This window comes from Protopterus annectens, chromosome 7.part0 (genome assembly GCF_019279795.1).
Source record: "Protopterus annectens isolate FY-2018-M chromosome 7.part0, PAN1.0, whole genome shotgun sequence".
NCBI classification, from domain to species: Eukaryota; Metazoa; Chordata; order Ceratodontiformes; family Protopteridae; genus Protopterus; species Protopterus annectens.
The window spans coordinates 1,696,485,181-1,696,510,365 of NC_056739.1; the positions used below are offsets into that span (position 1 = coordinate 1,696,485,181).

At 40.2% G+C, this 25,185-nt stretch overlaps 1 protein-coding gene across 1 annotated transcript in view; it reads right to left on the minus strand.

Annotated features, from left to right (window-relative positions):
* Positions 1-25,185, minus strand: part of POLG (DNA polymerase gamma, catalytic subunit) — a 1,518,109-nt gene that overhangs the window by 921,519 nt on the left and 571,405 nt on the right. Inside the window, exon 10 of the mRNA XM_044078211.1 lies at positions 1,472-1,696. Coding sequence (XP_043934146.1) covers positions 1,472-1,696 — 225 coding nt within the window. The remainder of the gene's footprint in view (positions 1-1,471; positions 1,697-25,185) is intronic.

Below are 25,185 nucleotides of genomic sequence, written 5' to 3' on the forward strand. Positions count from 1 at the left end.
CCTCTGAGAAAGATAATTTAAGTAGGCCTTTCAACAATTAGTTATTTTTCCACTCATTCAGGGTATGAGAGCTAAACCCCAAACAGAAAGAGCAAGGAGGTTGTACCAAGAGATGAGGCACTCCCAAACATTAAACACAATTATCATGTAAATCACTATTGAGCATTCTTCTCCCACACTTCAGGCATTGTTTGAAGCCTAAGGTGCCCTTCTTATCCGACATATTAGAAACCACAATATCAGCAAAGGGAAACGATCAACAAAATAACACAACCAGGCAGACAACAGTAAAGAACCGGAAGGGGAAAAATACCAACAATGGTATATAAAGAATTACCACAGCGGGTAGAGAAAAAAGGAGTGTACCAGCGATGGTACAAAGACTACCAACAGGTAAAGGCAGAAGAGGTTGGGAAATAGTGAAACACAGCTACAGGAAAAAACACACTAAATAACAACACTCTAAACAATCTTGGGTAACCAGAAATATCAAAATAACAGTATATTCCAAAAAAATCAGAAACTTAGCTGAGAGCTGGCTTGAACTCAGCTTCATGACGACGCGGCAAACAAGATCTAGGTAACAGGGAGAAGGGGATTATGTGTAAAGTCTTAGCTCAAGAGTTTTTGGCTGGTGTGAGCTTGGGTATAATGCCAACTTGGTTCTGAGGGCTTGGAATCGAACCCATCAGTGATGAATAAAATGAAGATTAGCATCATCAGATGATTAACATTTTACTATTTTTTTTTTGTGGGATAAATGACTTTGATATTATGCAAGTCAACTAATTTCCCATTTTTTATTTATTCAGTTTTAGTAATAGCAATTCAGTTACTGGTCATTTGCTTGAGTTTAGCTCTGTTTGTGGTGTAGACTGGAACACCAATGTCTAATAGCTATGCTTAAAAACTTTACACTCTAGCTGCTTTTAATCTCTAAGTATACTCTACAATCTTAACAGTGTTACAGATCTATAAGTAATAATTTTTAAGACTGGCTTCTTGACCTTCAGTAGCAAAGTTTAAATACTGATGATGTGCAAATTTATGGTTTAGTTGACATAACCCCCACAGAATAGAAGATGGAAAAAAGTGCAAGTAATAATCTTTACACTGACAGAACATGGATGCCATTGAGTATTGATTTCCTCCCATATTGAGCCACATCTCACTACCTGTATTGTATGCAAGTTAGCATTATCCTTTGTGTATGTAACAATACTAATTCCACAGTGATGTACCGTACCTTGACCAAAACACTTATTGAGTACCAGTTTCATCTGTGGAAGCATTTCTGCAAAACCTGTTGACTGATTATAACTGTCATAATATCAGTGCCCGCAACTGCAATTCATATCCAAACACTACAATTTTCAGAACTGGAATTCCTTTTTGTAAGAAAAGCTATGGACATACCCCAAGTTGTTACAGATTTCACATATTTTTTTTTTTTTTTTTTGCAACTCTGTACCTGTATGGACAGCATGGAAGTTCAGGCTCTGTAGGTTCAGTCATTAGATTGTCTTTTCTCCCTGGTACAAGGTATCCCCAGCCATGCTTCTCAGAGTAGTGGAGTGGGAAACCATCCCAGGTAAGTCTCATTAGCTTTGGTGTCACTCTCATCTGGAGACTTATTTGGCTGGGTCCTGGCATCCAAGCAGGGTCACTCATCTTTAGGCATAACTTGCGATACCAACTGTAAAAGAAAGTAAGGTGAAAAACTTCTTGTGACTGAAAGACATTATGTACAAAAACAATATTAAATCTTAACAAATCACAGAACTTTACCTTAGGAGCATCAGAGTAAGAACAGCACTACTTTTATATTAGTGCAGCCAAATGTGTAGTAGTTCCTAACCTGTGTCACTACATTTTTGACTATGATCTCAGTCTGTGACTTCTGCATATAGGAATCTACCAGTGAAGTTACAGAGGAAGTGCTATTGAGTAAGCACTTCCCCTACCAGTACGTATTTGAAAGCATCTACTGCAATAAGTCACATGTGAGAAGACTCCTGGCTGAAAGTGGGCAGAGCCAGAAAAAGGGTTTAATCAGCACTATCTGTAAATGATCACCCACAATGCACTGCAGCACTTTGCAGTGTTGGGTTCTTTTCTTCTCCAGTGTTGAACTTAATAAATAAGATAGTCTCTTCCTCAGCCTTGGCCTCAATATGAAATATATAAAAATGCCAAGGCTAATATGTGTAGGAGATGAAGATGGCTGCACACTAATCAACAGCTTAACTTCAGCTTTCCAGCGTGAAAACAGACAATGAAAAAAGGGAGAGCAACTGAAACTGCTTTTGGGTAAAATTCAGTTACTGGTTGGTAAGTCCACTACCTGAATGTCAGCAGAATGCCTGAATGCCAGAATAAATTTAGAGAACTTAAAAGAAAATCAACCAGAAAAGGAGAAAAGAAAACACTGTTTGTGAAGGATTCTGCAGCTGTTCAAAAAAATGGTAGATTTGTGGTAGTAAGGGACTACTGGCAAGGGAGGAAGTTTATGCTGGCATGCATTTATACTCCCCAAAAAATTGCTATTAAAAAGCTTAAGAAAACTTTGGGAGAAATAATCAGCTTTCAGCAGGGACCATTACTTATAGGTAGGGTGGTGCTTGATTTGTAATAGTGAGGATGTATTAGGGGACCTATAAGGGAAAGAGTAACAAAAGAGGGTAGATTTCAGAAGAAATTTATGAAAATATTACATACTGAACATGTGAATTCAGTAGTAGGAACTCGGACAGAATTTACTTATTATTCCCCAAGGTACAATAATACACCAGATGGAAATTATATTTCACAGGAACATTTCCATTTAACTGAAAGCCTCCGCACACATCTGATAACTATAACAGATAATGTACTAATTAAAGCTAAGATAATGAAGTAAAAATGAGACACTGGTGCTTTCAGACCTACCTGTTAAAACAGAGGAATTTAAAGCATGGGTTGTGGAAATTATTTGAGAGATATTAAGGAAGATAGAAATATATTCAAAAGCTATAGCTAGTGAAGGGATAAAATGAAAATTGAGTTGAAAAACAGAGTAGAAATAAAAGAGAAAGAAATATGGTTAAGAAGTAAAAAGACGGGATGACAAAGCTTAAAGTATTGCAGAATGAGGGAAATCTCAAAGAAAAGAAGAGGGGCAAATCCAGAATGCTAAAGAGAAAATAAGGGATTATCTGGATAATACCCATGAGTTTAGAAAGTTAGCTGTTAATCAACTATTTTTTGATAACTCCAGAGCACAAACATTTTTAGCATAAAGACTTGGGTAGCTGAAAGCAGAAAGGGTTGTTTCCAAACTTAGAGAGCCTATAACAAGAAAAATAATGAGAGATCCTATAGAGATTTTAGAGATATTTTAGATATTTTATAAAAATGTGTATAAACCAGAGAAATGTGGAAATCAGGAAAGAGCAGAAATGGAAATATTTATGGAAGACTTAATTATGCCAAGGTTAGAGGAAGATAAGCCTCAACAACTAACAGTTCAGATAGGAGGGAATGAGATTAAAAATAGGGATGTATAACCAATCTTCAGTAAAGAACCAGGTACAGATGGTATTTCTATGGAAGTTTGGAAGTTAGGAGGGAAGAAAGTGATAAAGATATGGAAAATGTTGTTTAACAGTATTTTAAAAGGAAGGGAAGAACTATCATCTTGAAAGACAATTGTGATCACTTTATTACCCAAGGACAGTAAAGACCCATCAGACCCAGCTTCATACAGACCCATTTCAATTTTAGACCACAATTATAAAGTGTTAAGTCTATAGTAGCTAACGGAATATCAAACATCCTGCCAAAAATTGATAGATATGTATCAATGTGCTTTTGTGGAGGGTATGCAAACATCTGGCAATGTTAATAGAACAATAATGACCCAGAAGCAAGTGGAATTTAAGAAAATACTGCTGCTGCCGTTGGTGGTTCTTGATTCAGAGAAGCATAATAATAATAAGCTGGCATTTTATGAGTAGGGCAATGGAATCATTTGCATTCCCTGATACAATAACAAGGTCAATTAAGAGGATATATGAAGGATCAGGCAAAAATTAGAATGGGAGGGTTTTTCTCTGACAAGTTGTTTTGGAACAGAGAAATCAGGCAGATGTGTCCTCTTTTTCCTTTGTCATCTGCTTTAAGTTTAGAGCCACTGGCAAAGAAAATAAGAACTCATAAATGCAAGGATATAATTGGTAATCAAGAAAATCTGGCTTTAGTTGCAGATGATATTTTGTACCTGAAAAAATCCAGAAAAAGCCATCCCAATGTTGTGGAATATTTTCAGACAGTTTCGCCTCTTTTCAGGCTATAAAATTAATGAAGGCATAGTAAATCTATAGCCCTAAACTATGTACCCACACATTGAATTGGTTTAGCAATACCCATGGGCACGATAAGATGAAGTATTTAAGAGTATGGATTAAAAAGTATGCCGCGGTGGTTCGGCAGTAGCGTTGTTACCTCACAGCAAGAGGTTCTCCTGTTTGATTCTCGGCTGGGCTTGGGAGTGCCTTCTGTGTGGAGTCTGCATGTCCTCCCTGCGGTTGGGTAACGTTCGAAAGACATGCGTGCGTAAATGGGCGTGCCTTCATTGAAAGTTGGGCATCGAGCTGGCACCTTGGTGTTTCATAAAAATCTACTGCCAATCATTGGTGGACTGGAGTTCCGCTGTGGCAACCACTTACCGGGTAAAGCCGAAAGACAAACTGTTATGGCAGCTAAGGATATGTGGGAAGAGACTAAACAGAAGATAACACAAACTGAAAAGCTGGAATCTTGTTTATGGATATGGATAGCAAGATACAAGCAGTGAAAATGTTTTAGTCCCTTTACTTTCATATACAGGTCAGACACACTTTTATCAAGCAGAGAAAAAGTTGTGCACAATAAAGGAATTTATCTGGGAGGGGAACGGGTCAAGAGTTAAGGGGTATAGGTTGATCCTTCTAATGGAACAAGGTGGTTTTGGATTACCTGATTTGAAGGGATACTTTAGAGCTACAGAGTTAAGATTCATACACATAACAAAACCAGAAGGCTATAATTCAAAATGGAAAGCATTGATGATGAAGCAGAAAAGTTCAAGAAATAAAGAGACAGTAGGATTTTGGATGCAGATCCTTAAGGAGAATAGTAATAACCATGCAGGATACTACATTCATAAAGTGGCAGAAAGTATTCTATGAACTAAGCCAACACAAGAATGGTGAAAGGAGATTTTGCCAGCAGGGACGACTGCAACCAGGTAGGGAAGAGGGGTTGGAATTTCTTGGAGAAACCTGGCAAAGGATCCAAGGTACTGGAAGAAGATAACTAGAAAGACAGAGAAACGTAGCAGAGTGGGATGAGGCCACAAAGCTGTTTGGACTGCAAGGATTGATATCAGAGTATAGGAATGAGAAAGGGACAGCGAAATCTTAAATGAAACACTTGCTCTGGTGGGTGTGTTAGTTCAATCAAGGACAGAAGTTGCTGTTAAAAAAGGATAATTAGTAGGAGATATAAAATATTGCATAACTATAAGAATCAATCAGATGAGGTATGAAACGATTGGGAAGGGAGACTAGAAAAGCAATTTACAAGAGAACAATGGGAGGATATATGTATGACTCACAAGTATGCAACAAAGTCAAGAAGGTTTAAGATATTTACTGCATAGGTATTCTTACAACCCAAGCAGATTTCAAATAATTTTTCCTCAGGAAGACAGCAAATGTTGGAGGTGTGATAACGAAGAAAATAGGTAACTTTAAAAACTCCCTAAAGAGTATTCTGTCAAAAAATATTGAGTGTGCAAATGGTTGCAATTAAGGAAATTATATTTCTGAGCTGAGACTCAGGATCTGAATTGCATAGACATAGTAAGGCCCTATTAAGTTTAATTACGTCTGCCAAAATGATTAGAAAATGAAATTCAAAGTCTAAACCAACTGTAGTTGAAGCACTGAATATTATAAAACAGATAAAAGAACTGGAACAGGGATCTTTAGAAAAGGGAAGGAGCAAATTGCAGAGAAATAAATGGAAATGTGGGAATACATGCAGAATAATGGTCAGAAGGAGTGAGGTTTAAGGGAAAGCAGTAAATTCAGCAATTTGCGCAATGTTGGACTGGTGATAATTACAAATAAAATATATTTGATGTATAATGTGTGTAAACGGAAAAATGGTAATATGGTTTACTTTCTTTTCTGTTACTGTATGTTTGCCTATGTCTGAAGTGATAATTTAATAAATGCATTACAAAAGGGTTAACACGTGTCTTATGTATCCTCATCTAGTCATTAAAGGAAACCAGTGCCCTCAGACAAGAAATAAAGAACACAGAAGAAAAATTATTTGTGATGTTGGTTCTACCTTACCTTTTGAAGGTGGCATTCAATAAAGACAACATAACAGAAACCAAAAAATGAAAAGGCAAATATTTGAAAGTCATTTTGTTGAAAACAGCACAAATGCAGAAAACAGAATCATCTACAACATTTGTGAGAGAAAAACTCATTCCCCCAAAATGTCAACACAAATAAACAATTCTAATCATACCCATAGCCTAAGGTAATCCTTACCTTAGCCCTGTCAGAAAAGGTAATCCTTAAGATAACCCATACCTGAACCTCAGTATTAACCTCAAAACTATTTACATACACTCAAAGGCACTTACCTACTACATAAGTAATGAATCAGTCACAAGAGAAAAAATGGATTTCTACAACACTTGCACTACTCACACTCAGTCAAAAGGACTAAACCAAAATGTTGCAAACTCATATTCAAACTGTGTACCCCAAAGGGTAGCTACATGTTCTTTATTTTTATGCGAGCACCTCATTTAGCCAACTAACTCACATAATAAATCCAACTATCAGATTCATGCAGGATATCAGAATATATTTCACAGCAAAAACTGATTAAATAAAATTAAAATCTAACCCATCTTTAGACATCACTTCTGTGAATTTACATAATTATCTAAACAATCTGTTACCAGATGTAACACTGCTAGTTGCGTCAAGCTGCCAATGGTAGTGGTTGTTTTTTCTAATTTGACAGATTCAGGCATCTATAACTTGGGAAAACAGTAAAAAAAATTAAATGTGAAAGGTTAAAACCCATAATGTCCATAAACAGAAAGCCAACAATATTTTAAGTTCTGAGATGCTTATATTTAAGTAGAGAGGGATGGGTGCAAAGTCCCTGAAAAAAAAAACGGGTTGAGGGGAGGAACTCCATAGAAAAAATGTACAATTACATGAAATACCATAACAGCAGATTTTCAAGACTACATTTTTTTAATTCAGTATGGAGAGGGCTAAAACCTTCAAGGAATTAGGGCCAACTCAGCTTTTTTTTCTCCCTCGGCTCCATCCTTTTATTTTGCTTTTGTCATCACTAGCTAATGTATTCACAAATAGGTAGTCTTTCTACCTTCCCCTACATTCTTTATCATCAGATAAAGATCAGGATGCATTATAACTGACCCAATACCTGCAATAAGGAGGTGGAGAAGAAGATGGAAGTGAGGAAAGATTCCAACTAAGCATTCTTAGAAGTGGAGAAAGCATATGACAAGGTCTCAAAAATACTGATCTGGGCAGTCCTGCAATGGTTCAAAGTCCCAGAAAGATTGGTAGAATTAGTGCAGACAATGTACAAGGAGCCAGTGACATAATTAAGTAACCATGTGTGGACTTACAGAGGGTTTCCCAGTGGGAGTGGGTGTGCATCAGGGTTTAGCTTTGATCCCACTGCTGTTCATACTGGTGGACGGGCTAAATTAGCAAACAGGTAGGGGGCAGATCATCAAAACTGTAGTATTCAGATAACATAACACTGCAAAGAGACTCTGAACAGGAACTCCAACAACTGGTAAGAGACTGGAAAGCAAGACTAAAGCCATATGAGTTGGAACAGAGTAGAAACAAGACAGTTGTCATGGAAATAAATGGGGGAAATCACAAGTATCCAAAGATTGAGAAAGAAGGAAAAATACTTGAACAGGTTAACGGCTTTAAGTACCTGGGAGGGGTGGCTGAGGAATAGGGAAGTCTGGATGAGAAGGGTCAATGCTAGAATCAGAGGTGTTGCAGCCAAAAAGGCACAGAATACCAGGAGTAGCATATGAGAGAAGAATGCCAAAAAAAAAGCTTAAAATGAGGTGCACAAAACAGTGGTGCGACCAGTGCTTCCATATGGTAGAGAATCCTGTGCTGTGAAGGCAGAGCAGTTGAGCTAAAGGTGATGGAGATGGAGTGCCTGAGATGGGTGTGGTAGGATACACATAACGGGACAAACAAAGAAATTAGGACATCAGTGCAGAAGCCAAACTACCCCCCAGCTGCAAAGAAGGTCAATGAAAACCGATTATGGTAGTTCGGGCAGAAGTGCTAGAAAGCAGGAGATGATTTGACAAAGAAGATTTGGGAGAGACAGGAAGAAGGCAAGAAGAAACAAGGACATCACATCCAGCCAAGAGAGAAATGGACTGTGTAGAGAAGTACTGTGACAGTCAGGCATGATGATCTAAGACAGGAAGGAGAGTGGCACTGCACTGAGAGAGAGAGGAGGCGACACAATTCAATATCCCAAACCCAGGTATTAAAATTGGAAAAGGAGGTTTTTGAATGACTGTGAAGCAATCAGCAAAAGACAAAAAAAAACGATCTAATGTCCAAGTCTGACACTGTATAGTGCACAAAATAGTATCAGCCTAGACTGGATATGAAGCAGGCATACAGCATAATAGAAAAAGGCATGTTATAGTAAGAAAATAAGTCACAAAATCACATACAAGAATGGCCAGCATACAACTCGGGTTAACTTCCTTCTAGTAAGGAAATGGCACTGGGATAGAATGGGTTCCTATTAGAACGACAAAAATGCATTTTGTCAAATGCGTTTTCGTTGACACATACAGAGCGAACAGGCGAAACAGCGAAGTGGCTGTTCAGAGAAAGTCACTTGACCGCTTCGTTGCTTTGCCGTGTTCTGCAGTGTAGTGTGGTCCCTTGTCCGGTATAGCTCCCGAGCATGAATGTGCAACAGTTACTGACCTTAAGGTTAGGGTGCGGGTTAAGGTAAGTGCATATGTATGAAAGTGTGTATTGTTTTGTTTTTTTTTTTGCGTTAGATGTATGGTTGAGTTACGTGTATATGTGTTTTTAGCCATTTACTTTTGTTTGGGGGGGGCAGAATTAGGGTTAAGGTAAGTGTGTATGTGTTTGGAACTGTTTACATGAATGTGCAAGAGTTACTGACCTTAGGGTTAGGGTTAAGGAAAGTGCATATGTTTTACAATGTTTACTTTTTTTTCCCGTCAGATGTATGGTTGAGTTACATGTACATGTGTATTCAATTGTTTACTGTTTTTTTGGGGGGGGGGTACGTGTGTATGTGTTTGTTAGTGTTTAATGTTTTTTTTTTTTTTGGTTGGAACAGCGATTACTTTCCCCAGGAAAGAAACCTCTGTTCTGTGGTTTCGACATTTTCAGCTTTCGCTGAAAATGTGTCGATTAAACATCGTTCGCTGTTTTCATCGTTCGATGTTTAAATATAGACCCGATAGAATCAGCAATTGTAAGGACATCCACAGAGAAACAGTCAGTCCAAAGAATAAACCACTTGTTGCCACAATCAGCTGCAAGCAGTGGTAAGAGAAGGCTCCAAGGTCAGAAGTCAAGGCTTAAGACCTGGAAACTGACTGGAGAAAAAGCACAAGAGTTCAAAGAAATACTCAGGGCTCTAGCACCTCAAGAAGAGCAGAAAACAGGTGGAGTTGAAGGAGTACCCATTGGATAGCCAACTGGCTCACTGACTGGACCCAGGAGGTCAAAACAGGTGAGGCCATCTCCAACAGGCCAGTCACTAGCAAAGTCCCCCAGGGCTCAGTACTGGGCCCACTCCTTTTTGGCATCTGAAACTGAAGCAAATGCTGAAGGTTTGTGACTGATTAAGTTTGCAGAAGACTGCAAGCTGGGCGTTATCATCAGCACCCCTGCAGACTCTAGCATTCTTCTAGAAGGCCTACCTCTGACTAACAAATGGTGCCAAAGATATGGTCTTAAACTCAATGGCAAGAAATGCATAACTGTACCCTTTGGGAAGTCAATCATCCTGGATAATTACCATGCTGATGATACGCCCCTAAGAGTTGATGCAGTGGTCAGGGATTTGGGTACGCACAAAGACTTACCTTCGACCACCATGTGGCCATAGTGGTGAGGAAATTCTTTATGTTGTACAACTTATTAGTAAAGGCATGGCATCTAGGTCCAAAGAAGTCATTAATCTGCCCTTATCAGACCAGTCAGAGTACAATGTTCCCTTCCGTATGCACCTGACCAGGCATATGCAGCAACTGGAGGGATCACAGAGGTTCTTTACAAAAAGAATACAAGGTGTAACAAAAAACCTGCCTTATGCATAGCACTTTAAAGTCCTTTCCTTCTACTTAAAATACAAAAACACCAAAAAGGTCACACTGCAACCACAATAAACCCCTTTTTGTCAGGACTGTCAGAGCCCCAAGCCTCGAACTATAAAGGCAATCCACAACGTACTTAGAAAATAGAGTTTTAGCACTTTTGTTTGTTTAATATTGAACTTCCTGAGAAACTAATTAAAACCACATATAACTATGTTTAAATACAACAAAAAAGGTAGCATCATAAATTAAACTGTCCAACAGACACATTTAAAAAGTACAGACCTCCATAACCAATTCCTTATTACAGATTCCTTATTAGATACAACAGAAAAAATAATACTTGATTATTTAAACGTTAAATAATCTTATATTTTAAAACACTTTTAACACAGACAGTTTCATTAATTCCCGGCGGAAAATCCGCTCTAAGGAAAATTTGCCATTTTAATTCTTGCTTCTCTAAAAAACTGTTAAATGATGCAACAAATAACATCTGATCTACTTTCTCAAGCACCAAAAACTCGAAGTTTCTAAAATCAGTATAATTCAAACTGTGCCTAGCTACAGCATTATTAGTGTCCAGTTTTTCAATAGCTAAAATATGTTCTCTAATTCTGTTGGACAGTTTCTTAACAGTTTTACCTATATAGAAACTTTGACAGTTCGTACAGGTAGTCAAATACATTATACCCTCACTATTACAGTTGAAATGATCTTTAGCTATGACCTGATACCCACAGTGTTCAAATTAATAACTACTACACTTGTTGATGTAACCACAATATTTGCAATTATTACAAGGACTTCTACCACAACACTTTTTAACTTATTTACTTAAAATAGTACGTGTTTGTTCCAGTAATTGCTTCAAATTCAAAGTTTCTTAAAAAGAAACTTGGGTTTCACCCCTAAAATTTGAGTTAATTCTGAACTGCCCAAAATAATTTTCCAATTTTGTTCTAAAATACATCTGATGTCATGGTCATTAAGACAAATAGGTAAAGGAAAAGATACTTATATTGTCATCAGTTTTACTTTCTGTTTTTGGTGTAAACCCAGCATTTAAAACAGCTGGAAATTTAGTGTCCCTAGTTTGAACGACTTTCATGGCAATTTCATTCAGTTATTTTAATAACAACTGTAACTTCACTCAAGAAATCAGAATTGGAGCTTATCAGACTACTTAATCTTATAATTTGACCTCTAAAAATATTACATTTCATAAAATAAGGATGATAGCTGTCAAAATGTAAATAATTGTTGGCAAATGTCTCTTTTCTGAAAATACAGCTGCTAAACCTTCTGTTTTCTAAATCAAGGGTGACCTGAGTATCCAAAAAATTAACGGTATACTCTGTACCACGAATACATTTCAACAAAGGAATACTTTCATTAATTTCCTACACAAACGGGGTTAATTGTTCAAAATTACCTATCAATAAAAACACCAAGTCATCAATGCATCTTTTTTATGATGTAACATTATGAAAAAAATCAATTTTAGCTAAGAATTCCCCTTCTCAGAAATGATTAAATTAGGGAAAATATTGCTACACCAGACGTTTGCTGAAAAATGCGGTCTCCAAAGAGAAAAAAAAAAGTACTGCTCAAAGCAATTTCTAATAAAGTGCAAATAGTGCTAAAGTACAGTTTTGTACCTACCATAAATGTAGATGTCCAACTGGATAGCATCTGCAGTCATAACAAATGGGTTGTCCTGTCGTCAGGCAGCCCTTCGGTCGGCCGGATTCCAAAGTCCGGGTCCGGCTTCGGCTGATGTCGCACTTCACCCGACGTCATCTCTGCTGGTGTTCGGGTATAAATGCATCAGCCGACGCCATTTTCCTCAGTGTTTCTTGCCCCAGATGCCAATTGCCCTCTTTGGAAAGCTAAATTTTGGATAAATGCCAATGTTTCCAAAATAGTAGAAGGCAAACACAAAAAATAAACATGTATGTACATATATACAAACAAATACACCATAAGAGACCCCCCCCCCAGCTAGCTATTAGGAGGGTAAATACCCTAGTAGTACCGCAGAGGGGAAGGAGGGAGGGTAATCCTGACTGCAGATGCTATCCAGTTCGGTCATCTACATTTATGGTAGGTACAAAACTGTACTATGTCCTTCATGGATGCATCTGCAGTCATAACAAATGGGTAGAATACCATAGCCAAACTAGGGGAGGAGGAATAATAATTATGGTGTAGTCAGGATCCCTTGCAGAACAGCAGTGGCAAACCCTGCTCGGGATCTAGAATATAGAGGTAAATTATAATGCTTGGCAAATGTATGCACGGAGGTCCAAGTAGCCGCCTCAATAATGTCCTTGGTTGCCACTCCTCTTAAGAAAGCTGTGGTAGTGGCTGTAGCCCTTGTAGAATGAGGTCTTATGTTCTGTGGAATTGGTTTTCCATGGTATGAGTAACAGAATCTTATGCAATTTCCTATCCATTTGGAGATTGTCTGTTTGGAAATTGCTTTTCCTTCCCTTCCTGTTGCATAGGCTACAAAGAGCTGGTCAGTTCTTCTGTTACCTTTGGTTCTGTCCAGGTAGTAGCGTAACTGTCTATGTACATCCAAGGTATGCATTATTCTTTCACCTCTGTTTTGTGGATTGGGAAAGAAGGTAGGTAGGTGGATTGCCTGGTTTAAAGACACTCTGGATACCACCTTAGGCATAAATGTAGGATTAGTTCTCATGGACACCCTATCTTGATGGAAGATTAGGAAGGGTTGCACTGCCATTAAGGCCTGTAGTTCCGAAACCCTCCTTGCTGAAGTAATAGCCAGTAGGAAAGCAGTTTTCCATGACAGGTGTTGTAGATCTGCTGTTGCTGCTGGTTCAAACGGAGGGAGTGTCAACTTTTCTAGCACAAAATTCAAGTCCCATGCTGGTAATGGTGGTTTCCTAGGAGGTTTTACATTCTTGATCCCTCTGAGGAACTGCCTGAGTAGAGGGTGTGAAAAGACAGGAGGATCAAAGCTGTATTCTGCTGAAATAGCTGATGCATGTATCTTGATGGAGGAATAGGACAGGCCTGTATGTAGAAGCTCTGCCAAGTACTCCAGAATGTTAGCAATATCTATGTTCGACACATCTTTTCCTCTTTCAGTACTCCAAATGACTAACCTTTTCCATTTTCCTGCATAGCTCCTTCTTGTTGAAGGTCTGCGGGCTTCAAGGATAATGTCTTTAACCCTTTGTGAAAGGTCTGGGTTAGTTACTGCTATGTGATGTTCCAGGCAGTTAGTTGCAAGGTTTTTAGGTTTGGATGTATGATGTTGTAGTTGTTCTGAGTTAACATCAGAGGCATCAGGGGTATTGACCACATTTTCTCCCGAGACATGCTCCTCAGCAGTGGGTACCAGTGTTGTCTTGGCCAGTTTGGAGCTATCAGAATTATCCTTGGACGTTCCTCTTTGATTTTCAGAAGTACCTTGTGCATCAAGGGAAGAGGTGGAAATGCATATGCTGTCAGACCTTTCCAGCTGAAGGATAGAGAGTCCACCTTCCATGCAAGTGGGTGGAATGTCCTTGTGCAGAATTTCTTGAGCTGGTGATTTTGTGGGGAAGCGAATAGATCTATTTGTGGCATTCCCCATTTCTTTGTGATGGCCTTGAAGATGTCCAGGTGTAGCATCCATTCGTGAGCATCCGAGGTGGTTCTGCTTAAAATGTCTGCTAGGGTGTTCTCTTTTCCCGGTACAAATATTGCCTGTAACTGGATGTTGTAGCCGAGAGCCAGATTTCAAAGGTCCAAAGTCATTCTGCATAGGGGGTAAGAATGAGTGCCTCCCTGTTTGTTGATGTACCACATAACTGTGGTGTTGTCTGTCCTTATCATCAAATGGCCTTCTTGGAGGAATGGTCTGAATTTTAGGATTGCCAGTTTTACTGCCAGCATTTCTTTTTGGTTTATGTGCAGGTGCAGTTGGTCCTGAGTCCACAGTCCTTGTACGCATTTGTCCAGCATGTGTGCCCCCCATCCTAGGTCTGAGGCATCCGTTGTGATGGTTTGGTTTGCTGGGAAGTTGTGGAAGGGTAAGCCTGGGTTTGACTGGCATGCCCGAGCCCACCATAGGAACTCCTGTTTTAAGCATGGGATTAGTGGTATTTCTGTCTCTAAGCTGTGTCTGTGTTGAGACCATAAATTCTTTAGGTACCACTGTAACTTTCTCATATGCAGTCTGGCATGTGGGACCAAGATTATGCATGATGCCATGAAGCCCAAGGCCTGCAGAACTTTTCTTGCTGTTAGTTTGTTCTGCTTTGTTAATGCCAAGAAGTAAAGAGGGAGTTCTTTTGTTTTTCTGCAGTTAGGAATGCCATCTGTTTTACCGTGTCCAATTCCGCGCCCAAGAAAGTTCTTGTCTGGGATGGTATCAGCCTTGACTTTTGTAAATTGACTGTGTATCCCAGGGCTTGTAGCAAGTAAATGACCCTTTGTAAATCTGTTGTCAGCTTGCTTTTGTTGTCCGCTTGTAACAGGCAGTCGTCCAGGTATGGATAAATTTGGATTCCCTGTACTCTGCAGTGAGCGATTACTGATGCCAGGCATTTTGTGAATACTCTGGGCGCAGTAGATAAGCCAAAGGGCAATGCTGAGAATTGATAATGCTCTGATCCTGCAAGAAATCTGAGGTATCTTCTGCAATTTGGTCGAATGGGGACGTGCAGGTATGCCTCCTTGAGATCTAGAGTTACCAGCCAACACTCCCTGCCCAGCATGGGAAGAAGTTGCTGTAGGGTCAGCATTTTGAATTTTGGGACAATGATGTATGCGTTTAAGATGGACAGGTCGAGAATAGGTCTCCAGTTTTTCTCTTTTCTTGGTACTAGGAAGAGTCTGGAGTAGAATCCTTTGCCCTGTTCTGTTATTGGCACCCTTTCCACAGCTCTCATCTTTATTAATTCCGCTATCTGGTGCAGGGCTTCTATTTTTTTGATTTGGGGCAGGTTTGGCATTCCTCTTTTTACTGGTAAAGTGTGGAAGTGGAACCGGTAGCCTTGGTCTATGGTTTGCAAAATCCACTTGTCTTTTGTAATATAGTGCCAATTTTTTGAGAATAAGGCTAACTTTCCACCTAATGGTGCTGCTATTTGCTTCCTGGTAGGCGGAGTCAGAGCCAAGTCACTGTGATTGTCCTGTTGCAGTGGCAGTGGTTGTGTCTGTGCCTCGGTTATTGCCTTGCCACTGTCGTCCTCTGTAGGCACCTCCTCTGGATTGATTTCTGCCCCTAGAGCATCTGTTCCTGCCCCTTTGTGATCTTGTGGAGTCAGGAAAGGACCAATTTTTGGCAGGCCAGTTCCTGCTAAACCTTGGGGGCTGTACCTGTAGGAAATCTTTAACTGTTTGTACAGATTTTGCCTTCTCTTCCATTTTCTTCATTACCTGCTGGGCAGGTTCCCTAAATAGACTGGCCTTATCCATAGGAGCATCCAATAGCTTAGCTTTAACATGATCCGGTAAGACCTGTTCTTTCAACCATGCATGCCTTCTTATCACTGTGCCAGTCATGGCTGATCTAAATGAAGCCTCCAGTGCATCATAGCCACATTTTAAAGAATGGTTACTAGGTGATGAGTGTCTGGCACCCTGTAAAATCTATCTGGTTTGGCAGGGGCTGGAGGTAAAGAATCAGGTGCAGTGCAGACATCATTAAATGCATCGTCCACAACAGATAGGACAGGAGGTATAGCTAAGGGCCTATGTTGTGGTAAGTGCAGAAAAGTCCTAAGCCTTTTCCTTGAATCTGAGAAATCTTGTCCCTGCCATTGGAATTGTTCTCTCATGGCATGTAGAGTTTCCCCAAAGGAGAATTCCTCTGGTGGAGAGGCAGCTGGGATGGATTCTTCAGCATCAGAATCTTCATAATTGGAAAAAGGAGCCTCTGGCTGGTCTGTAATGTCTGAGTCATCCGCAGAATCATCAGAGGACACAGGCTCGGGGGGCTCTGCTCTAGGTCTCTTTCTGGGGCTGAGAGGCCCTGTCTGGGTGAGATTGGGATCCCCTAATTAAGGATATTAAATCTTCTGCCAGAGTAAGCATTTGAGAACTAGAAGTGGGCCTGAGTGAGGGTGGTTTAACAGGCCCTGATTTAGCTGATTTGGTTGCTTTAGCCCTGGCAAAGGCCTTAATAGACATGGCTGCAGGAGGCCTAGCAGCACCACGTGCTGGGGTAGAGATATCCAAAGGGATGGTGTCTGAAAGATCAGTAGGAGCCGCAGTTGCAGGCAAAATTTCTGAGGCTGATTCAGATAAGGTAGCAGGAGCCTCGGTAGTAGTCATGGATTCGGCTGAAGATTGACCAGTTTTCTCGGTTTCGGCCGAAACCGAGACACTCGCGGCTTGCTTAACCGTGGTTTCGGCCGAAACCACGGACCGCGAGTGTCGGTCCTTTTCTTTGCGTTTTTTAACAATTTGGGTAGTCAGAGGATCCGACGGCATAATGTACGCAAAATCTGAGCCAAAAAACTGTTCAGCAAACTCCGATCGACGCCTAAGCGTTCGTCGGTTGAAGGAAGCACAGGCCGAACAGGCTGCTACGTCGTGGTCTGGGCCTAAGCAAGGCAAACAGTAAGAGTGGAAATCTTTATGAGGTATTTGTTTCCCACAAGTTAAACAGTTATTGACTTTTTCTGACATCGGCTGAGGCAAGAAAGAGTCCCCAACGGGGTACTTAGCTTTTTAGAAGTCTTCGAAGTAGTATTCGGTAGTAGTAATCTCTGGATCTGACCGACCGGCACTTGCGAACAGCTTCTGCTTCGGGCGCCACGCGGCAAGAAAGACTGAGGAAAATGGCGTCGGCTGATGCCTTTATACCCGAAGACCAGCAGAGATGACGTCGGGTGAAGTGCGACATCAGCCGAAGCCGGACCCGGACTTTGGAATCCGGCCGACCGAAGGGCTGCCTGACGACAGGACAACCCATTTGTTATGACTGCAGATGCATCCATGAAGGACATCATCAGAACTTATATCTGTATACCTGGCTAAATATGACCTTAACAGATTCAATTGCTTCTAAGTGATGTATTATGGTATACAAGGAAGTAACATCTAGAGTACAAAACATACTTTCATTTCCATTAAACTGATAATATTTTAAGGTATCCAAAAATAAACATGAATCTTTCAAACAATATAAATGTTTTTGTACTACTGGATTCAACATAGAGTCCAAACAGGCTGCAATCCTAACTGTTTTGTTATCAGGAGCAGAAACTAATGGCCTAAATGGTGGATTCTCTTTATGTTTATGAATTTTTGATATACCAAAAATTATACCTAGTTCAGGCTGCTCTACTTGTAAAAAATCAAACAGTTCAACATCAACAGAACCCTGATATAACAGATCAAGTAAATGCAGATCAACAGTATGAAAACTTTGTCTTACAAAATCTTTGGACACTTTTTTTTTATAACATAATCATAGCACTGTTATAATCAGTTACATTCATAATAATAAGTTAATTACCCTTATCTGCTTTCATAAATTGTAAATACTGGTAACTAAAACGATTTTTTAGGGCTGATTGCTCATTTGTATTAAGATTAAAATATTTGTTTTTGTGCTTGTCCTTACCTTAGCGGTAATTAAACAGACAACACAAATTAGCCTCGCACATCTCTGCAAACACGTTAAGTATATTGACTAGCAGAGGATTAACCACCGCAGTGGTGGTGCTGCGGTAGCATTGTCGCCTCACAGTAAGACGCCGTCTGGTTCGATTCTCAGCTAGAGCGTCTTCTATGTGGAGACATGCGTGAATGGGCGTACCTTCGTTGAAGGTTGTGCATCAGGGCTGGTAACTCGGCATGTAAAAATCAACTACCAATCATTAGCGGACCGGAGTTCCGCTGTGGCAACCCCTAACCGGGAAAAGCCGAAAGACACAACAACAACTAACAGAGGATTAACCATACTTGGTTTATAAAATGTCCCACTTTTATTTTTGGTTTGAATTCCATCAAAAATAAATTTTAAATTTAATCTGCACACAAACATTTTAAAGTCAATTAGTATGTCTGTTAAATGAGCTTATGAGTCAGGATAAATGCAAAACCTTTAGATAATACTGAAAGTTCATTATCACTGAAATCCTGATAACCTAAATTGAAGACTTTCCAATCATGGCATCACCAGGTTCTTCCATGACCCCGTTTCTTCCCCAGATTTAATCTGTTCTTCACTGGTCCAAAACACACTTGGTTCTGGCCTATGAGAGGAAAGGGAGGTGAAAATCATAGTTGGTACTTGAAAAACCTACTGCTCCATCACTGGTGGGCCCATCAACTTCATTGATGCAGATAGGTTGGGGCCCAGTTGCTTCTTCAGATCCAACAGTACCACCTTGTATTTCACCAAAAGTATCTAAATGGTCTAAAAGCCAGCTTTGATTTCCACCTGGTCAAATCACTGAATTAGTATCACGCAGTGTTCATATTAAACCTTTGATAAAATATGCTTGTTTGCTGTTATACGCTTGCAGATCTCTCTGCAATTTCTCCTTCTTGTTGTTGTAAATAACAGTGGCAACATGTCTCTGAGTCTTAGGTTCATAGGTTGGTACTAGGCTATCGGCCCCAAGGCCTATACAAGCCTAGCCATAACAATTCCCTGGCTATTTCTTCTCTCAATATTTACTTCTTTGGACCAGTCTAGCAGGGCGGCTGATGTGATCCCCGGGGTGAATTTCGTTTCTCCCATCCAATTGTTAAGGCTCCTTTTGAAGAGGGCCAAAGAGGCGCTCTGCCTGACATATATGGGCAGTCTATTCTAGAGTCTGGGGAGTCTCTGGGTCAGGAACCTATCCCTCCAGCATGTCTTGTTTATTGTGATGACAAGGTTTAGATCCCTGGAGCGTGTGGGTCTGAGGGATTGGGATTTCTTTAAGTGTAGCATGTCCAACAGCTCTGGGTTTGACATGGCCTTGTATGTTGAGCAGAGATCACCTCTGAGTAGATGGTATGCGACAGAGTATAGCCGAAGTTTTTTAAGGTGGTCAGCATAGGGCATCTGTTTTAGGCCTGTGATTCTTTTAGTGATCTATTTCTACGGCCTTTCCAGTAGTTGCAGATATCTTGAGAGGTACATTCCAAATGGGGCGTTGTATTCTATAATGGGTCTAATGAGGGATGAGTACAGTGGGACAATGACCTCCTTTTTTCTGGATGAAAAGCCCTTAGTGATGAGGTGTGCCACATAGAAGGATTTCCTGACTGTTGTGGCCATGTGGTTATCGACGGTGAGACCACTGTCCACCTGTGTCCCTAAGTCTCTTATCACACTGTCAGTGTTTAGTGTACTGCCACCTATTTGGTAATTCACGGGTACATGTTTTTCCCCCACAGGGGATAACTATACATTTCTTGGCATTGAGCTTGAGCCCATGGCTCTGGCACCAAGCATCTGTTTCTGTAAGGCCCTTTTGTAGAGTATCCACATCATTTGTGGATTCAATAATGGCTCCCAGTTTGCAGTCATCTGCAAATTTTGTTAGCCAGAGTCCCTTAGTGTTGGCCTGTACTTCAGAGAAGTAGATGCCAAACAAGAGCGGTCCCAGGATTGAATCCTGAGGTACTCCACTTGTCTGGAGCTGGATTTGGAGTCAGCTACTTTTACAGTGTGGGTTCTGTCAGTAAGCCAGTTGGCAACCTATCGAGTGACATAGGGATTAATGCCCATCTTAGTAAGTTTATCTATGATTCCAGAGTGGATGATGGTGTCGAAGGCCTTAGCGAGGTCCAGATAGGCTGTGTGGACCGCCTTACCCTCGTCCACAGCTCCGGAGACTGATTCGAAGAAGTCAACCAGGTTCAGAAGACAAGATCGTCCCTTCACGAACCCAAATTGGGTGGGGTCCAGTGTTTGAAGGTTGCCAATGTCTTTGTTTATAAGTTCCATGATAATGCGTTCCATGGCCTTGCAGATCAGGCTCGTCAGACTGATGGGGCGGTAGTTCCCGGGATCCAAGGTGGATCCACCCTTGTGGAGTGGGATAACTGTAGCCGTGCACCACTCATTGGGCACAAAGCTTGTGGTGAGGGTATGATTAAACATGACACTTAGATGAGGTGCCAGTTCATTTTGTAGTTCATGTAGTACACAGCCCAGGGTGTCATCTGGTCCCATGGATGCTGTATTCTTAGCTTGGAGAGGGCGATTTTACCTGTGTGGCCGTTATTACTGGAATTTGGCAATCTTCCAGTATTGAGATGGACCATTTAGGGGGTGAGAGGGGGGTGAAGTTGGCACTGAATCGATCTGCCAGGATTTTGGCAATATCCTTGGGATCAGTATATTTAATGCCATTCTGTTGTAGCTCAGAGCAGATCTGAGCATTGCCATTTAGATTCTTGACATAGTTATAGAATGCCTTGTGGTTATCTTTGGAATCTTTGGCAGTTTTTTTTTTTTCGTAATTAGCTTTGGAGGATTTTATGAGGGATCTCACCTTTTTACTGAGGCTGGTAAGGGAGTTTTTTGCATCCTGTGATTTTCCTCTTTTCTGCAACAGTTTCTTCTTTCTGTTGCAAAGTTTGTTTATGGCAGGGGACCACCAGATTAGCTTCATTTTTTTGGCATGGGGGTTCTACCTGGGTCCCTCTAGGACAGGGGCAATATGTGCTGATTTAAGTGTCTGCCTGAACCAGGCACCCTTGAGAGCATGGGTTGAACTTGGCTAGGCTTATAAGGGCCCTGGGGCTGTTAGCCTAGTAACCTCCTATGATCCTATGGCTCCCTATTATGAGAGCGAAAGTCCGTTTAAGCGAATCCGTAAACGTCGAAACGTATTGCGCGAACCAGCATTACAGTGAACATCCAAAACCGCAAATTTGGAATGTCGAATTACCATGGTTGGCCCGTCTGTGTTATATTTCCATAAGGTAAGTGTGCGATAGTTACAGACCTTAGGGTTAGGGAGGGGTTAAGGATGCTGCATAGAGAGTTGTGTATGTGGGGTTTAGTGCAGGGTTAGAATTAGGGTTTTGGTACTTTACTTTAGGGTTAGAAGTAGGGTTTGATTAGTGTATGTATGTCATTTATTTATTTTGTTTGGGTAGGTAGTATGTAGCGGGTGGTGGGGTTGGCCGACTTTGACAGTTCGAGATTTAAAATTTTGCGGTTTAGTGCGTTCGGTATTCTCACAGTTCGCGCAATTCGTGTCAGTGTTTTGGTATTCGCTCAAAAGGAGTTTCGCTCTGGTGATATAGACCCGATCCTATGATACACCACAACTGATCCAATGTTTACAGTGAGACAGATAGTTGAGAAGAACCTAGAGATGAGGAAAGAGTACAAATGAACATTCCTACACTTGGGGAAAGCCTATGACAAGGTCTCAAGAAAGCTGATTTGGACAATTCTGTGGTGGTTCAAAATCCTAATTTTTTTTTTTTTAAGAAGAAACATCTTTATTAAATTATCCCTTATGACATAGGCAATCATACATTTATGCAAATGAAAACAACCCATACTGACATCATTTTAGTTCTCGGCTGCACAAATAGGTTTTTAGTAGTTGATTTATTGTGTTTTAAAGATTATGTATTGTTAGGAGCATTTATGTATGGTTCACATACTAAATTTAATCTTTGTACTGTTCTCGTTTGTACTATGGACTAAGGATGCACACAGACATCTGAGTTATAGGTGTACTTTGGGTATATCACTTTAATACAGTTGACTGGTTTTGATTGTGATGATACTTGTGTGTATATATATGTTAGTTTGAGATTCAATGTTATTACTAGGTCTGAAGAAGCTCCTAAGCGAAAGCGCTCACCTTTAATTAATAAACCTGAGTTTTTTTATTTAAAGTTTTTATTCAAAGTTTCTTTTCGTTTTTGGTTATTGTCATATGCTGCTGAAGTTTTGTGCAGAGTCTCATGTACTATGGTAGCTCCGTAGTCAGACTTCTGTTTTTTCATATTTATTGGATTTTTAAACTTGTACTACGGAGCTTTTACCCCTAGGACTACTAGCCGTTTTGTGCTTTATTATCATTGTTGTTTGTTTTTTCCTGGCGGCAGTTGGGGACATGGCCATGGAACAAACAGTGGATGTTGAGCTTGACTATAACCCTTCTGGAGAGGTGAATACCAGCACCATGAATGAATTGGAGGTTGCATTGCCTGGAGGGAGGCGTAACCTGACTTCGGACTCTCTGTCAGAGAGGTTTGAACAATATTTGAATAGAGACGCTAAAAATCCATGGGGAGATGATCCTCGAGCATTGGATTGTGACGTCATTGGTGCGACCGATGATATGGAAGGTCTACGAGTATGCTTGGATGAACTAGAAAGAGATTTTTTGCATTATAAACGTTTACAGCTACAACGTCTGCACTTTGAAGCCTGTATTGATAGAAACATTGTACCCAGAGGACTGCATGTTTTAAACATGCCGAGCCAAGGTTCCCAGTACCCAGAGTTGTTAACACGCTGGCAGAAACTTAATTTGGAGGTAAGTGCAAGTTATATGAAGCTCCTCATTGACTTTTTCAAACCTGAGGAGGAGCGTTTGCAAGCGGTTTTAATACAAAAATAATCTGAGCTTTTCAATCACTATCGATTGAATGCTTTTGGTCCTCTCTTTGAGAGGTTACTGGATAGCATTGCAGTATTTGAATGGAAACTAATTGAACAGAAGTGGACAAAAAATATTAGAGACACTTCTGATTTTAGGACAGGCCATGTATTTTTATGGCCCCAGACTGGACATTTTAATGATAATGTTATGTATACACCTAAGAGAGATATTGTGAATGTAAATAATGTTTTAGACAAGGTGACCCCTGTTGTAGGGGAAGCACAGATGACTGTGAATGTTAATAATGTGCAGACCGCCCAGGGCATTGACAGTGATGCCCCCCAAGAAGTAATGGGGAAAGGGTCTACTGGTAACAATGTCTTTAACTACAAAGGTAGATCAGGGACCGTTAGATGTGAGACTATTGTGAAAGGTCCATCTAATATTGTAGAGAAACGGATGGGGAATTTAGGAGGACAAGGATTGCTGTTAGATGCAGGTGCTACCACTATTGAAGGGAATGATAGTGGTCGGGAGGGTTCGCCTCATAACATGTACCCACATGTGATTGTTAACCCTCCAGGCATTAGTAAGACACTCAGTGTAAGTGAATGTGTAGTTAGGCCTAAAGTGAATACTAGGAATATGGATGGGTTCCTAGAAAACAATTATAATGGATCTGATAGCCAACTCCCTTTTCCATTACCCGTCCGTGTGGACAGGGGAGGGGGAAGAGGAAGGTCAACCAGCAGGAACAGGTACAAAAGGAAATTGTCACAGGAATTACATTCGAACCAAACGATAAAGAAAATGTGGGGCAGGACCAAACCTCATTAATTTACAATATTTCTAGTTATTCTTTGACACCAGAAAAATATAATGTATTACACAAAGGTTTAAATTTTATACCTACTCGTTTGAGTAGAGTGGAAGATACTGTCTTGGATCTGAAAATATTTTGTAGGGACATAATGCTACGTTTTATGTTTGGCAACAAGGTGTGTGATGTAGAAGAAGATGTTAGACATGATGTACATCTGAGGAAACCCAGCAGTTTTATACCCCTTAATCATCCTTTAGTGGAGGCTTATTGTAAGTTGACAGAAGACGAGATCTTCCATTTTTATGAGAAGAGGACACCCACTTTGAATAAAACTCTGAAACAGAATTTGACATTTAAAGAAAGGAGAGCTTTACAAACTCTGCAAAATGATGACGTTTTAGTTATACGCCCTGCAGATAAAGGGAGCCCGAGTGGTTGTTATGGATAGAATATTTTATGAACATTCTATGCATAATATGTTGGAAGATGTAACGTTTTATAATAAGATTTCGACTACAGATGTACATAAGATTATTAATACTGTGAGAAATGATATGATAGATAACAAGAGAGCGGCCCTTGTTTCTGATGATATGTTTAGATTTCTGAATGTTGATAATCCACTAATCCCCATTATTCAGGAGCTTCCCAAAATACACAAACATCCTACAAATCCCCCTGAGACCCATTGTGGCAAGAGGAGGTTGGGTCACTGAACCCCTTTCTCTATACATAGAGAAGCATTTACGTCCTGTGATAAATTTGAATTCAACTGTCTTGAAAGATTCTAAGCAATTTTTGGTGGATCTTTATGAATGCCTGAAGGATGTCAGTGATACTTGTGATGTAGCCTTTGTTACACTGGATGTACAATCATTGTTCACTATGATACCCAATGAACTAGGTATACAGTATGTGAAGAGGTATTTAAGTTTGCATAGTGAATATTCAGCCTCACATGTTGACCTGATTTGTTTTCTGTTAGAAACAGTACTCAATAATAATGTTTTTGTATTTGGGGATGACATCCACTTGCAGAAACATGGCGTAGCTATGGGCACTTCGTGTGCCAATAGCTATGCCAATATGTTTCTGGCCCAGTGGGAGGAAGATAGGTTATTTCCACAAATTGAGTTCAAAAGGTATGTTTTGTTTTACAGGCGTTTTGTAGATGACCTGTTTATTTTGTGGGGAGGCTCCCAACAAGCATTTACCATCTTTTTTGAGCTCATTAATAACTTGACAGAGTGTCTGAAGTTTGCGTACCAGTTTTCGTTTGATTTTATTGAATACTTGGATGTTTATGTTGAGAAGTTAGATTCAGGAATAATTAACACAGGAGTGTTTTATAAAGCCAGTTATAGGAATGCTCTTCT